General features: G+C 41.2%; 1 protein-coding gene across 19 annotated transcripts in view; it reads right to left on the bottom strand.

The window, feature by feature from the left end:
- The window catches only part of CELF2 (CUGBP Elav-like family member 2), a 353,199-nt gene that overhangs the window by 79,292 nt on the left and 261,603 nt on the right, over nucleotides 1-12,304 (bottom strand). For all 19 annotated transcript variants that reach the window (XM_040968109.1, XM_040968110.1, XM_040968111.1 and 16 more), the window contains one exon: nucleotides 4,933-5,067. In XM_040968109.1, the coding sequence (XP_040824043.1) occupies nucleotides 4,933-5,067 (135 nt within the window). The remainder of the gene's footprint in view (nucleotides 1-4,932; nucleotides 5,068-12,304) is intronic.

Here is a 12,304-nt window from a genome sequence, read left to right as displayed (position 1 = left end):
GATAAGTGATTGACTGCTAAAAGGTTTTGCAAAGTAATTTCCTCCTACAGACAGGATCTATGGAAAGCACATAGCTCTGTCACAGAGATGATTTTGGAACACATCTATTACACTTGTCATTTCAACTGAAAGAGGATCTCAGCTCATGTGTTGTAGCTTTCCTCTGAGCTGCAAGAGAATTTTTAGAGAACCAGATGAATTCTTATGACTTACACACACACACACACACACACACACACACACACACACACACACACACCACACACACTTACAAAAGTACAAATACTTTTCAAAGTGTGAACAATGCCAGGACCTCTTGTTTTTCTGTTACTTCTCTGAGGGGGGTGCAGCAGCCTGCTGCTTTGCAACTGAAGGTGAGGCATAATTTAAAGAAGCTTGTACAATGTGGAGGAAAAGTCCAAGCTATGGAAAACTTGTTTGTAAATTCACAGTCAAAGCAAGATAACGCAGTCAGTTTCCCTTGCTGATCCTTTTAGCTGTGGCAGGATTCATTAAACACATGCTGCCGGTATAGTAGTGAGGCACAAAGATTAACACTCGAATGCCCAATGCCTGATTCGGGGTGAACTGAATTAAAACTGGCAGGATTGGGAGGGTGGAACAGGAAATCCTTGAGCCTATGGACCTGTATCATGAAAGATAAAAGTTCAAAAAAGAAAAGCTGGCATGGAGACATCATTCATTTATGGTGACTGAGACTATGTCCAGACAAGGACCTACTGCAGAGCTGGCAAATCTCAACACTGAGGTGAGACTAAAAGAATGTATCTAAAAAAACAAAAAAATGCAGTTGATAATCCAGCAGGCAAGTGATCAAAATTTCCACCCATCTGAATATTGAGGTATCTTGTAGGCAGTACTAAAACGTGAGCAAGAATGACATTCTCTCTGCGTGTTTTTGTATCAAAAGTCCTATCCTAATATCCTGTCCTGATCAGCTATAGCAAAAAGCAAATAAAGATTTAATGGCGAAATTCAGTCTGTGCTCTCCAACATCCCTGAAAATATTGCCAATTCATTTGTCAAGGGTTTTGGCAGGGAAATGTTGAAACACCATAAACACAGCTGGAATATTCTTAAACAAGCACAAGGTTACCTTAAATGGCAGTGAAGATTTGACTACAGTTTGTGGGAAAGAAAAAATGAAATACACTTCTTTATTGTCTCTAAGTTACATAAACTCAATTGCCAGGGTGAAGAAAACTCTGAGGGCTGGACTGAAATAGCCCCTTCTGAATGTGGGATTAAGGGTGAGAATATGTGTATTTTAGCAAATCAACATGCTAAAGCCACACCGTCAGACTGATGTGTGTGGTTTGGAAACTTCAAGCTTTGCTATGGAGGGTCAACATTTCATTTGAATTGTTAGGGAGTGGGCTAGTGGTATCCCACTTTTTTTTCAGCTTGTTTTTTGTATGAAGGCTCATCCGAGAGGTTTGAGAGGTCAAGCTGCCACTGTCCAATTGTCTGGGTGAAAGGAAGTTGTCTCAAAGCATTTCCAGCTATGTATGTTTTCCAAATAGCAAAAAATATTCAGGAGTTATTGCTGCCCCCAAAGGCATAAATGCACACTTAGATGTGGATATAAGGCTTCAACTGAGGAAGAGTTCCAATATTTGTTGAGAAGCTTTATGTGCTTGGTGGTTTGTAGGTGCTTCCCATGTACACTTCCCTGTGAGTAATGATGTGACTTTTAAGATGTTGTTACTTCCCAGTGAGTAATGATGGGACTTTTAAGATGTTGTTTCTTGGGGTCAGTGTTGTGCTGCGGCAGATCAAGCTGCTTCTTACAATACCGGCATCCCCCATGGATGTCAGTTCAAGTCCAGGCTGCTTCACTTCCCATCCAACTCTGCTAACGCACCTAGGAAAGCAGTGAAAAGTGGCTCAAGTGTTGCTCCTGGCTGGCTATTGCAGCCAACTGGGGAGTGAACCAGCAGACGGAAGACCTCTTTCTCCACAACTCAGTCTTTCAAATAAGAAAAAAAAAATAAGATATTCATTTGTCACTAGGTCGACTTTTAAAAATGTTTATATATATATTTTTAGTAATTGTGATTCTAAATCAAAGTATAGTAGGGTTTGATAGGTACAGCTGTCAGTCTGAGCAGCCTACTGCTGTGATACAGTGAGTGTACCAGGTCCACAAGCCTGCAGGGGCCTCACCGTGATGCCTCTGGTGGAAGAAAAACACAATGGATTTGGTAGAGAAGAAACAGAAACAGCATTAGAAACATGGAGGGGGCCGGGAATACCTGATAAATCTGCTGCACCAAATTCAATTTTTGTCTTCAATTTTGAAATTAAACTGGGCAGAAGCAGACAAAAGTGAACTATTCAAGTGCACCTGTCTCTCATCAGGCCCAAATGGTTTGATTTGAAAACTTTCTTAGTGAATAGTTTGTAGCCTGGGCTTGTGTTGGAGGGCAAGTCTTTTCACAGCAGCCGAGCTTTCATTTCACTTGACTTTTATTTATTTTTTTTAAACAGCTGAGCCAGCAACAGACAGGGAAAACAGAAATGCTGAGCGTCCTTTATTTGCAGTGCCACTAATGGGAGACACTTATTAATATTTGATTGAAAACCGCAATTCTTTAATGAAAGCAAAAGAGAGCAGCATGAAAGAGAATTGTTCTTTCAACAAACACACTGATTCAGGAGCAGGCCCCTGTAGCCAGTGGTCCCAGGGCACTGCTAATTGAAAAACACACAGAGTCTGTCTTTATATTTCAGAACAAATGGTTGTAAATGAGTTATTTTCTTTTTTGCAATAGGGAATTCTCATCAGTTCACCAGAAACTACTTTCTGTTAAAAAATAAAGAGGTGGGGGAGGTGTTGGAGGGCAAGTCTTTTCTTTATACAGAGCCATCATTTGCATAAAATATTGACGAGAGGGCTTCCATAACTTGTTCCAGAAACAGGCTGCTTCTGGTGTCAAGTGCTGGTTAATCATCCAAATAGCAGATCAAATTAGCTGGAGTTCTCTTGTTAAGCGTGGGGTGTCCTGCTCTTTCCCATGAAAGTTTTGGCTGCTATAAAACCTTATCTGCAGAAGTAACTATGGCACGTTCAAGAAGCTCCAAATGCTTCACGCGACAACGCTACTCTCTGTTGTCCTTGCTGGACACACGGAGAGTCATTCCATAACCTGGCCGAGCCAAGAACAGCACAGCTGATATCCAGCGCTCAAACTCCACATTCAAGGCTTCTCTACCAACCCGTCCGCCAGGGATGCTTAGATTAGATGCCAACATATCAGTAATTAATGACTCCCTATGAATAGGCCAGGCACTTATTGTTACTGCTGTCATGTACAACTGAGGAAATTGAGGAACAGAGACAGAATAATTGACTAGGGTCACACTGCATGTCATTAGAAGTTCTATGACTTGAACTTTGGTGATTCTGACCTCTAAGCCAGTATGTAATGCCAATAGGATTACTGTTATTGGCTTCTTGCTATGGTCCTTTCTTCCTGCTAGCCCTATCCCCAGGGTTCTATAACTTGGGGAGTCAAAAGTGAAAGGATAAGAACAACCACATGAGAGAAAAACGACCATAAGCAACAGAAAAATGTTTTGGTGCGTGTCTAACAGTGAGAATTGAATTGTTAGAGAATGCATTACTGTGACTTATATGCTAATCTCTCCCCTGTCCCGAATCACATTCACAAGAAAATACAGGAAGCAAAAGTTTTAAGTCATGACACGGTCTCCTAATTTTCCTCCAGACTACCTCCATTTTGGGGTTCTGGAGGTGGATGTAGGTGGAACTTTTGTTTCTCTAGGTATTCAATTCTAGCAGCTGACATCATGAGGTTTATAAAATCAAAAACAAATGCTTTTCCTCACAAGGTGCTGAAATTAGGTACAGCTAGTGAAGTGGGTGGAAATTAAAGCCTTGATACTTAACTGCCAACTTTTCCTTTTAGCACATGGCTTCAGGGACCAGGAAAGGCCCAGAACCAAATTCCTAAGTAGCCCCATGGAAACTGCACTGGCCACTATATTAGTAATAGATTGAAAACCTTCACATGTTGCAAAAGACTGGTTTTACATAATGCTTCCACTTTGTAATGGCTCAGGAAACTGCAGTCAGACAACTGTTAACACTCAGTGTCAACTTTATGAGTAGTTTAAGGAAGGGGGTGTGTGGCCTTGTCAAAGGGGGAGGCAAATACGGAAAAAGAACAGTGAGTCCAACTATTCTGTATGGCTGCTTGCAAAAATACTGGTTTTCATCAAGGCGCAGAGTCCCAGCTTTGGCTTCTATTATAGTAGCAAAGAAGAGCCTACAATCTTCTTCAGCATGAAGTCATTTTTCTGTCATTTCAAGGACTCTCTGGACTTATACTCTAGGAGTTTCACTGTTTGAAATAAAACTGTAACATTCCAAGACAGGCCTAGTTACTCTTAGTTTGTATTTGCCTTGCACTGTAATAGAACATCAACATTTTTCTCTTGGTTTATGTCATTCAAGGGGACCAAGAGGTAACACTTCTTTCAGGTACAGGCAGAAAGCCAGAATATTAAGAAGAAAACAATAAATATCCTTTCTGCCTTTCCATGTCTCCTCCTCGGTATCCCCCATCCCCCTCACCCTGTTCAAAAAAAAAAAAATCTGCTTCCATTGAAGACCGAAAAAGGATGTGTAACAATAGGGCAGCCTGCTATGCTTCCCACCAGACAGTGATAACTTGAGTTAATATGTTGGCATCAAGACCTCCTCGGCTTGAGAAATAAAAGGTGCTCATTTCAACTGTGGTGAAAAGTTCAGGTTGGATAACTTTATCACATGGGACGTATTATAGAGTGACCTCGTGCTGTAAGCGTTGCCTGCATCTACCTGGACTATGGCACAGAATTCCAATTAGCACTTAAGGAAAGCGATTTTGTAGACAGCACACTCACCTCGACTCAGCCCGTCGGGTCCCCGGAGAATCCGGCATTCTTCTATCTGGCCAAACGGAGAAAACATCACCCTGATATCATTCTCATTACACTTCTTCGAAACCATTCCTATGAACAATTTTCTGTCTTCAACAGCTAGGAGATAAAAACAATGAATGAGCAAAGGCCATTTCATCTTTTCTTTAAAATCAATGATGCCTTACCACATCTAACCAGGTCCCAGCCATGTGAGACTGAACAGCAGTCTTCAAGCTAACTCTTTAGACTTCCCACCTGCTTTGTTCCCCCTCAAAACTTGCTTCTGTCTCCCACCTCACTCTTCCTGAACATTTCATCTCTTTGTGAGATTCTTCTTATTAATAAATTATCTTCATAGGATACAGTACAACTGCTGTTGGAGACCTCTTTATTTGAAAATAGTAATAAGCTTACTAGAACTCATATACATGTGTAAATGCTCAACAATACCACTTAACAGATACCTTTGTGTACAGATTCTCACCTGAGTTTTTGTAGCTTTCTTACAACTCGACAGTGAAAGAGGTTGAGAAGAAAAACAATGGGAGGATATAAGAAGATATTTGAGATAGTTCATGTGAAAGTACAATTCAAAGATAATTTTATTTTAGTGTGATAAACTGAAATTCATGCATAGCTTTTCCATGCATTTTTCAAGAATGTTTGCTAAATTTCACTTGTATACATGAGTGTGAGAATTCTTGGCTGTAAAATAAACACTTTTTACTACCATTTTTCATAAACTTTATAAAGTGCCTTCATGTAGTAAGAAAAATTTTTAATGAAGCATTCAAGGGAAGAGAATATTTTTCTCCCCCCATTTCAATAGCGTTGTCCCCACTGATCTAATGAACAGGAGGGGTATCACAGAGCATTTTCTCCCAAGGCATTGGCAATGCAACACCAATGAGATTCCACACCTGGCTCCAGCCAGTGAAGCTAGCTTTACCTCAAGAGGAGATAAGTCTAGTATGGAGAATGGGGCTGCTACTAGTTGAAGGAACATCACTTCAGATGGTTCCTACATGCTGGGTAGACCCCTCCACAAAAGAAGAACATGGAGGGAACAGTACTATTCTAATCTTGTAGGATACCGGATGTGCAGAAAGACAACATGCAAATTATAACACTGGGAACTGATGGGAAGAGAGACAAGGCAAATATTATCTCAAATGACCTGGAAGATTTTCTTCAAAACCTACATACTTGTGCTCAGGATATGTGACCTACATTTAGTCTGAAACACAATGCTATAACCAATATCTGGACAGTTTTCAGAGCTATTTTTTTTTCTTTTACGGAGACATGCCCACCCCTCCAACCTGACTTTAGGATATCAGAGACATCCATGAGAAGTTGCTTATTCGCCTCTCTTTTCCTTCCCATCAATTTCTTAAAAATTAAAAAAAAAAAGCACAGCATGAGAGACTACAGAGTCCTAAGTCATCTGTGCATTAGTTCGGAATCTGTATTTAATTGTGGGGCCAGCTGCTTCTGAAATGAAGTTACAATTCCAGGTATCTGCCCTTTGGGGGCTGCAGCAGATACATTCATAAGTCAGGGAGGTAATGGGGGAGAGGGGACTGCTCTGAAGCAATGCTATCCCACAGAGCTCTCTGCAGTGACCAGGAAGTCCTATGCTTGAGCTACCCCACATAGGAGCTAAAGCCAGGTGTGGGAAGTGATGCTTTTAAAACATGTCATTTCATTTCAGTTACTGTAAGCCACATCTGGCTACCATACTGGGTAGTACTGCTCTGAAGAGCCTAAAGGAGACAGCTAAAGAAGCTTGGTCATAGAGTTCCAGACTGGAAGTCAGAGACTGGAGACAAATTTTGTCTATCCCTAAAAAGTATTCCTGAATCCTAGCAGGGACTTGCCTAGGGCCATTCAGTAGATAACAGGTTACCAGAAAAAGTTCAAGGAAAGTAACATGAAAGTAAGTCATGTTGGCAATAAAAGAGTATCTTGAAACCAATACACACTAGGGAGATTCAAAAAATTCATGAAAAACAGGTAGCATGAAAAAACTACACCAACAACCCTCTTTCCCACCAAATCCTTTCATTTTCCATGAAGCCCACTTCTAAGTCTTCCACACCACAGTCTGTTATCCTAGTCCCAAGCCCAACTTCTCGCTCTGACATGTTTCACGAAAGTTCTGAGAGAGCAGAGGAGGTTAATGCGAGAGAAACGGTCACAATTAGGAGACCCAAGTGGTAGTCTCAGTGTTGCCATACATCTGATGTGTGACCCTGAAGTCTAAGACCTCAGTTTTGTCAGCCACAAAGCAAAGGTCTTAATTCTTTTTCTTCTTTTTTCTTCCCTGCCCTTTCAGAAGACGTGGCCCAATGATATGCTGTAGCCCACTGAAGCACCTGGGATGGGGGATAGAAACTGAAGTGGTATGCAGAATCCTTCTATCTGAATCTCTCTATCTGCACTGTAACAGTTTCTAAGATAATTCAAGAAACACTCCAGGACAGGATCCCATGGGATATGGCATGCAACTACAAAGCCACAGCTGATGCAGGCTATGAATTGTGCATCAAAGTGTTTGAGAAAGCCTAGATGGAAGACAGAGAATTTAAGCTGGACTTTAGGAAGTATAGGAAGAGTCTACCTCGATGCATACTGAGATAGGATAGGAGGTGGGAGACAAGGAACTTCACCAAGAATAAGAAGGACTGTATTTGCAGTAGATGGAAGAAAGTAGTACCATAAGCATGGTGGCTTTTCACTTCTTTTCTACAAATAGAGAAGGGTTCAATGTCTCACAAAAGCTCGGTTTTTCTGAGCTTCAGAGTAGGCCTGGTTAACAAACGTCATGGGCTCTGATCACAGGGAGGGAGGCACTTGCCCTTCCTTAACACATAACTGAATTAAAATTCTTCTTCTTCCCTTCAGAGCAAGTGTTCACCTAGGCGTGAACTGCTAAAAACCAGCAGTGCTGGCCCAACAACTCAGCTTTAAAAGCATCAGACAGATTCCCTGGCAAGGCAAACTCTCCATGAGGAAACCTTTGTGGTCCTCCAAGACCAGGCCCACTTCAGGCTTGGACTCCCTCACACGTGAGGATTCTGGTCTGACGGGCTCCATGGGGTTGCAACAAGAACAGCACTGTGAGGGAAAAGGAAAAGCAGCGGCTAGAATGGCTCACAGCAGGGGAGAGGAAACTTCTTGTTACATTTCTCTCCCATCTCTGGGTTTCCTGACTCAGAAACTTCGGCTAGCACTTTTTGAGAGCAACAAAAAATTTCCTATCATGATACAGTGGATTTTAGATTTTTTTTTTTTATAACACAAGAACATGAAAAATTCCCACTTGGTCCTTGATTTCACTAGTAAACTGTAATTATGGTGTTTAGCTAAAATAATTTGCAGGTTTTGAGTTTGCTCTAGGGTGATGCTGTAGTGAATTAAATATGTAATTCCTGAGTAAGCTAAAAAGTGACTTTTTTTTTTTCCTAAGATGAATATAAAGTAAGTTAAATGGAAACCACTTACAAAGAGATCTTGACTTCCTACCCAAATTTAAGGGGTAAATTTGGCTAGACAGTAGGAAGGAACAAACTCACTCTCTTTTAAAAATAACAAATATTAACCTAAGGGGGGAAAGGAAACCCACGTCATCCCTATACTATACAAAATGCCAATTTTCTCCGGGTGTGTGGGCTCACAGGCCCACGCATGCAGAAAGCAAGCTGGGCATTTGCAATCTTTTAGCAGCCAAAGTTACTCTGTGGTTCTAACACAGTTGGGCCATATTTGCTTTAATGGCAAAATGAAGATGACTAAACGTAACCAGTCCTCCTCTCCCTTTGAATTTTCCAGGGAAAACATGAAATTATCAGGATTATTCCCAGGATTCTCATTTAATGGTTCCTATAGCTTTGTAAACTTTGAAAGTAATTACAATTATTTTAAATTCACTTCAGTTTTTTCACCAAAACAAAGATTTTTTTTCCTGCAAATATTCATAAGCTGATTATCAATTTCTCAGGCTATGAGTATCAACTGCTTAAATACATCTATGTTCGCAGTGTTCTGCATAGTATCCGTGGTGCTTTATGAGAATTAAAAATAAAAAGAGCAAGAATTCAACAGCAAGGTTCTGCCCTCAAGAGGAAAAGTCATTTTCCTCGAGGTGAGCCAATGGGGCAACAGGGAAATCCTTCAGTATCGTTAGTACTGCACCCATGAGGTCCCCCTCATTAGCAGGGCTGAAAAGGGTTAAATTCTCCTCTCATAATCAGAATGGTTAACTCTTTAAGTATAAAGGTTGACTTTTTTTTGAGTGGGGGGACAGAAATACTTCATTTGAAAGAACGAACTCTAATTGTGAATCTCTGCTAACACCCTGGTATACAATCTGTCAAAGTCACACCTGGATTCAGGGCTGCCTGAATTCATTAACAACTTTCCAATGTGTTAGTGTTAACATATGGCACTTAATTACTGCCTCTAATTCTGTGAGTCTCTTCACTTTGAATTTCAAAATTACTTCTTCATCTTCCAACTGGTCAGAAAGAGACCGGATGGACACGCCCAGTGATTCCTGTTTTGGATGGGGGCTTTGCAGTCTTCACCCACCCTGACAGCTAGCTCTTGCTAGCTCTGTCCTTGATGCATGGGACCTGCAGGCACTGCAGGGCTGGGGAAAGACACAGTGGGGCTTCAAGAGCCAGTGTTAAAGGATCATCAACAAGTTGTGAGGGAGGAGGGTTGAAGCAAAATGGATTTATGTTCTGTCTACAGAGCTAAAACGATCACAAACGAGAAGCATGATTTAACAGTCAGTCCTGGCTTTAGCCACTGAGATCCAAACACAGAACTAGAGCCACTCACTGCTAGACTAGTTTCAGAAACAACTTTTAATGTTAAATCTTGCACAGCTGGTACCTTTCACTGCTACAAATAGAGGATTCAAAGCTGGATAGTGCAAACATGGAACACAGGATGCATGTTCGCACTATTTGATACAAGCACTCTAAATTCATGCTTCTTCAAATGCCGTTCCTATACTATCAGGTTTCCACAAAGAAAAAAACAAATAAACAAACAAAAAAAAAAACCCAGAAAACAAAGAAGTTTGCGTTCAGTTCTGTTGCAAGTTGGGTCTTTATATCCAGTGTTCTCTTCCTGAAGTTAGGTCATTTTTTAATTACTGGTTTGGAATGGAATGGAACTTTTTTCCCCCTTGTTCCCTCTTGGATACTCAGTTCACTACATGTGGGAGTAAAGGAAAATACTGTGAGCTTTGCATCAATGGGTAGAGATCTCAGCTCAAATCAGAACCTACTCAAGGAAGCCTTGGAGATTTATGAGGCTGGTTCAGCAGGACTGAAAGTGCAGGACTGATCTAAGGGCTTCATAACATTTCTGGACTCACTAAAGAGGCTCCCTCCATCAGAATCTCTAGAAGGACCGGGGCAGCAAAACGTTATTGTCCATTACTAACTGATCCAGGGCGAGCATGCCTCCCTTGCTCTCCAAGTAAAAGTTTTAGAAATCACCATGCACTGACAATGAAGACAGTGACTGTCTAACTTGATGAGTCCTTTGTGCTATCCATAAATGTCAGCAAGCTCAATAAAAGTGCAATTAGAGCTCGTTATACTTCTTTTCACAACTACAGGAGCTATTTAGAGCATCTGAGCCAAAGAAATCTTGGTGCTCTTTGAGCTTCTCAAACTATGCTTACCTGTCAAAAATGCCACGTGAAATAAGAAGAGATTTGCAGCTTTTATCACTTGCTTTGGAAAATTATACATTTCTTCTGATTCCTAAATCAAGTCCAAAGAGAACAGTGAAACCTGCTCACGTCTATGTAAGGTGAGGTTCCATGTGAGCCTTTAAAAAGTAGCTTTTTTTAAACTTTTCTGACTGGAAATTCAGAGAATAAATGTCTGAAAAGCAAAGGAGAACTGGCTCAACTAGGAGGTTTGGGCATTTTCAGTCCTGTTTATGGATTTCTGCTTTGAAGTCTGGAAATATTAGCCTCAGTTACCAAAACGGCTGCCTGCCTCAGTTAGTGGAGGTATGCCGTTAATTTAACACAGAGGCTATTGATTACATGCCATATATCACGGTAAGGTGTTTACAGATGCCAGTCTATTTAAACATCATACAGCTTTGTTATGTGGGTATCACCAAAGGAGCTACAGTATCCCACTGGTGCCCTTCCCACAGCTGAAGATGGCAGGGTTCAGTGATGCTACATAAATTGCCCAAGGACATAACTAACAAGTGCAGAGTCAGGCAGGAATCAAATCAACCTTCTTAAAAATGATTTTAACTACTCATCCATGATGCTTCTTGAAAAAAAAATATCAGTTTTAGGTCCTGCCTTGTCCTACTATTAGTGGTGCATAATTCTTGGCTTTAGAGGTCTTAAAAAATTGAGAGAACTCATGGCAATTCTATTCTGTTGCTGTGGTTCTAGAGTCAAAGCAAACATTATCTTCAGGGTCTAGAGGCAAGGGACAGTGAGAGCAACAAAACACTCTGAACTTCTGGCAGCCTGAGGTGTATACAAGGTGTATACATGGAACAGAAAATGCAAACAAAGACATCCTTTCATGCTTCAGCTATTGGGTACTTCAGGTCAAATGTTTCCATCCAGTTCCCTTATCTGTTATGTTTTCATAACTACAACCAAGGCAAACCTTTAGCCAGATACTGACATAGTTTTAAGGAATGATGGGGTGAGGGGATAGAGAGCAGCTCTTGGGAGTCACAGGTTCTGAGACGACCTGCACTGAGAGCATTCATCCCACAGACACAAAACTCATCTCTCCCCACTCAATCCCGGAGGAACAGAACATTCTGCAAGCATGAAGCTCAGAAACAAAAGGGCTCTAGGCACCAGCACAGCAAAACTGTCTTTTACCTAGCAATGCTCAACAAAAAGCCCTATAAAACCGAGGCAGGGAGTACGAAGTTGGTAAAAACAACCAATATTTTATGGAAATGCACTATCCTTTACAAAGACTGTCACAAGGGGCTGGAATGGTGTTGTACCAAGCTAATCTTCCACCTGCAAGTGCTGGCATCCCTATTGATGCCAAGTTATGTCCAGCTGCTCCACTTTCAATCCAGCTTCCTGATAAGGATCTGGGAAAGCAGTGGAAGGTGGCCCAAGTCCTTGGGGGCGCTGTATCCATGTTGGAAATCCAGAAGAAGCTTCTGGCTCCCAACCTCAGATCAGCTGAGCTCTAGCCGTTGTGACCATTTGGGTGTGAACAAGCAGATGGAAGACTTCTCTGTCTCTCCTCTCTGTAAAAATTCACCTTTCAAATAAAAGTAAATAAATCTTATTTTAAAATGTTATACAAAGCTGGCCATAAATAGC

The sequence above is a fragment of the Ochotona curzoniae genome, unplaced genomic scaffold, assembly GCF_017591425.1.
Source record: "Ochotona curzoniae isolate NIBS_2020 unplaced genomic scaffold, NIBS_Ocur_1.0 scaffold_4683, whole genome shotgun sequence".
Classification (NCBI taxonomy): Eukaryota; Metazoa; Chordata; class Mammalia; order Lagomorpha; family Ochotonidae; genus Ochotona; species Ochotona curzoniae.
The sequence above is the reverse complement of the archived record's forward strand: the minus strand, read 5'-3'. Positions and strand labels throughout refer to the sequence as shown.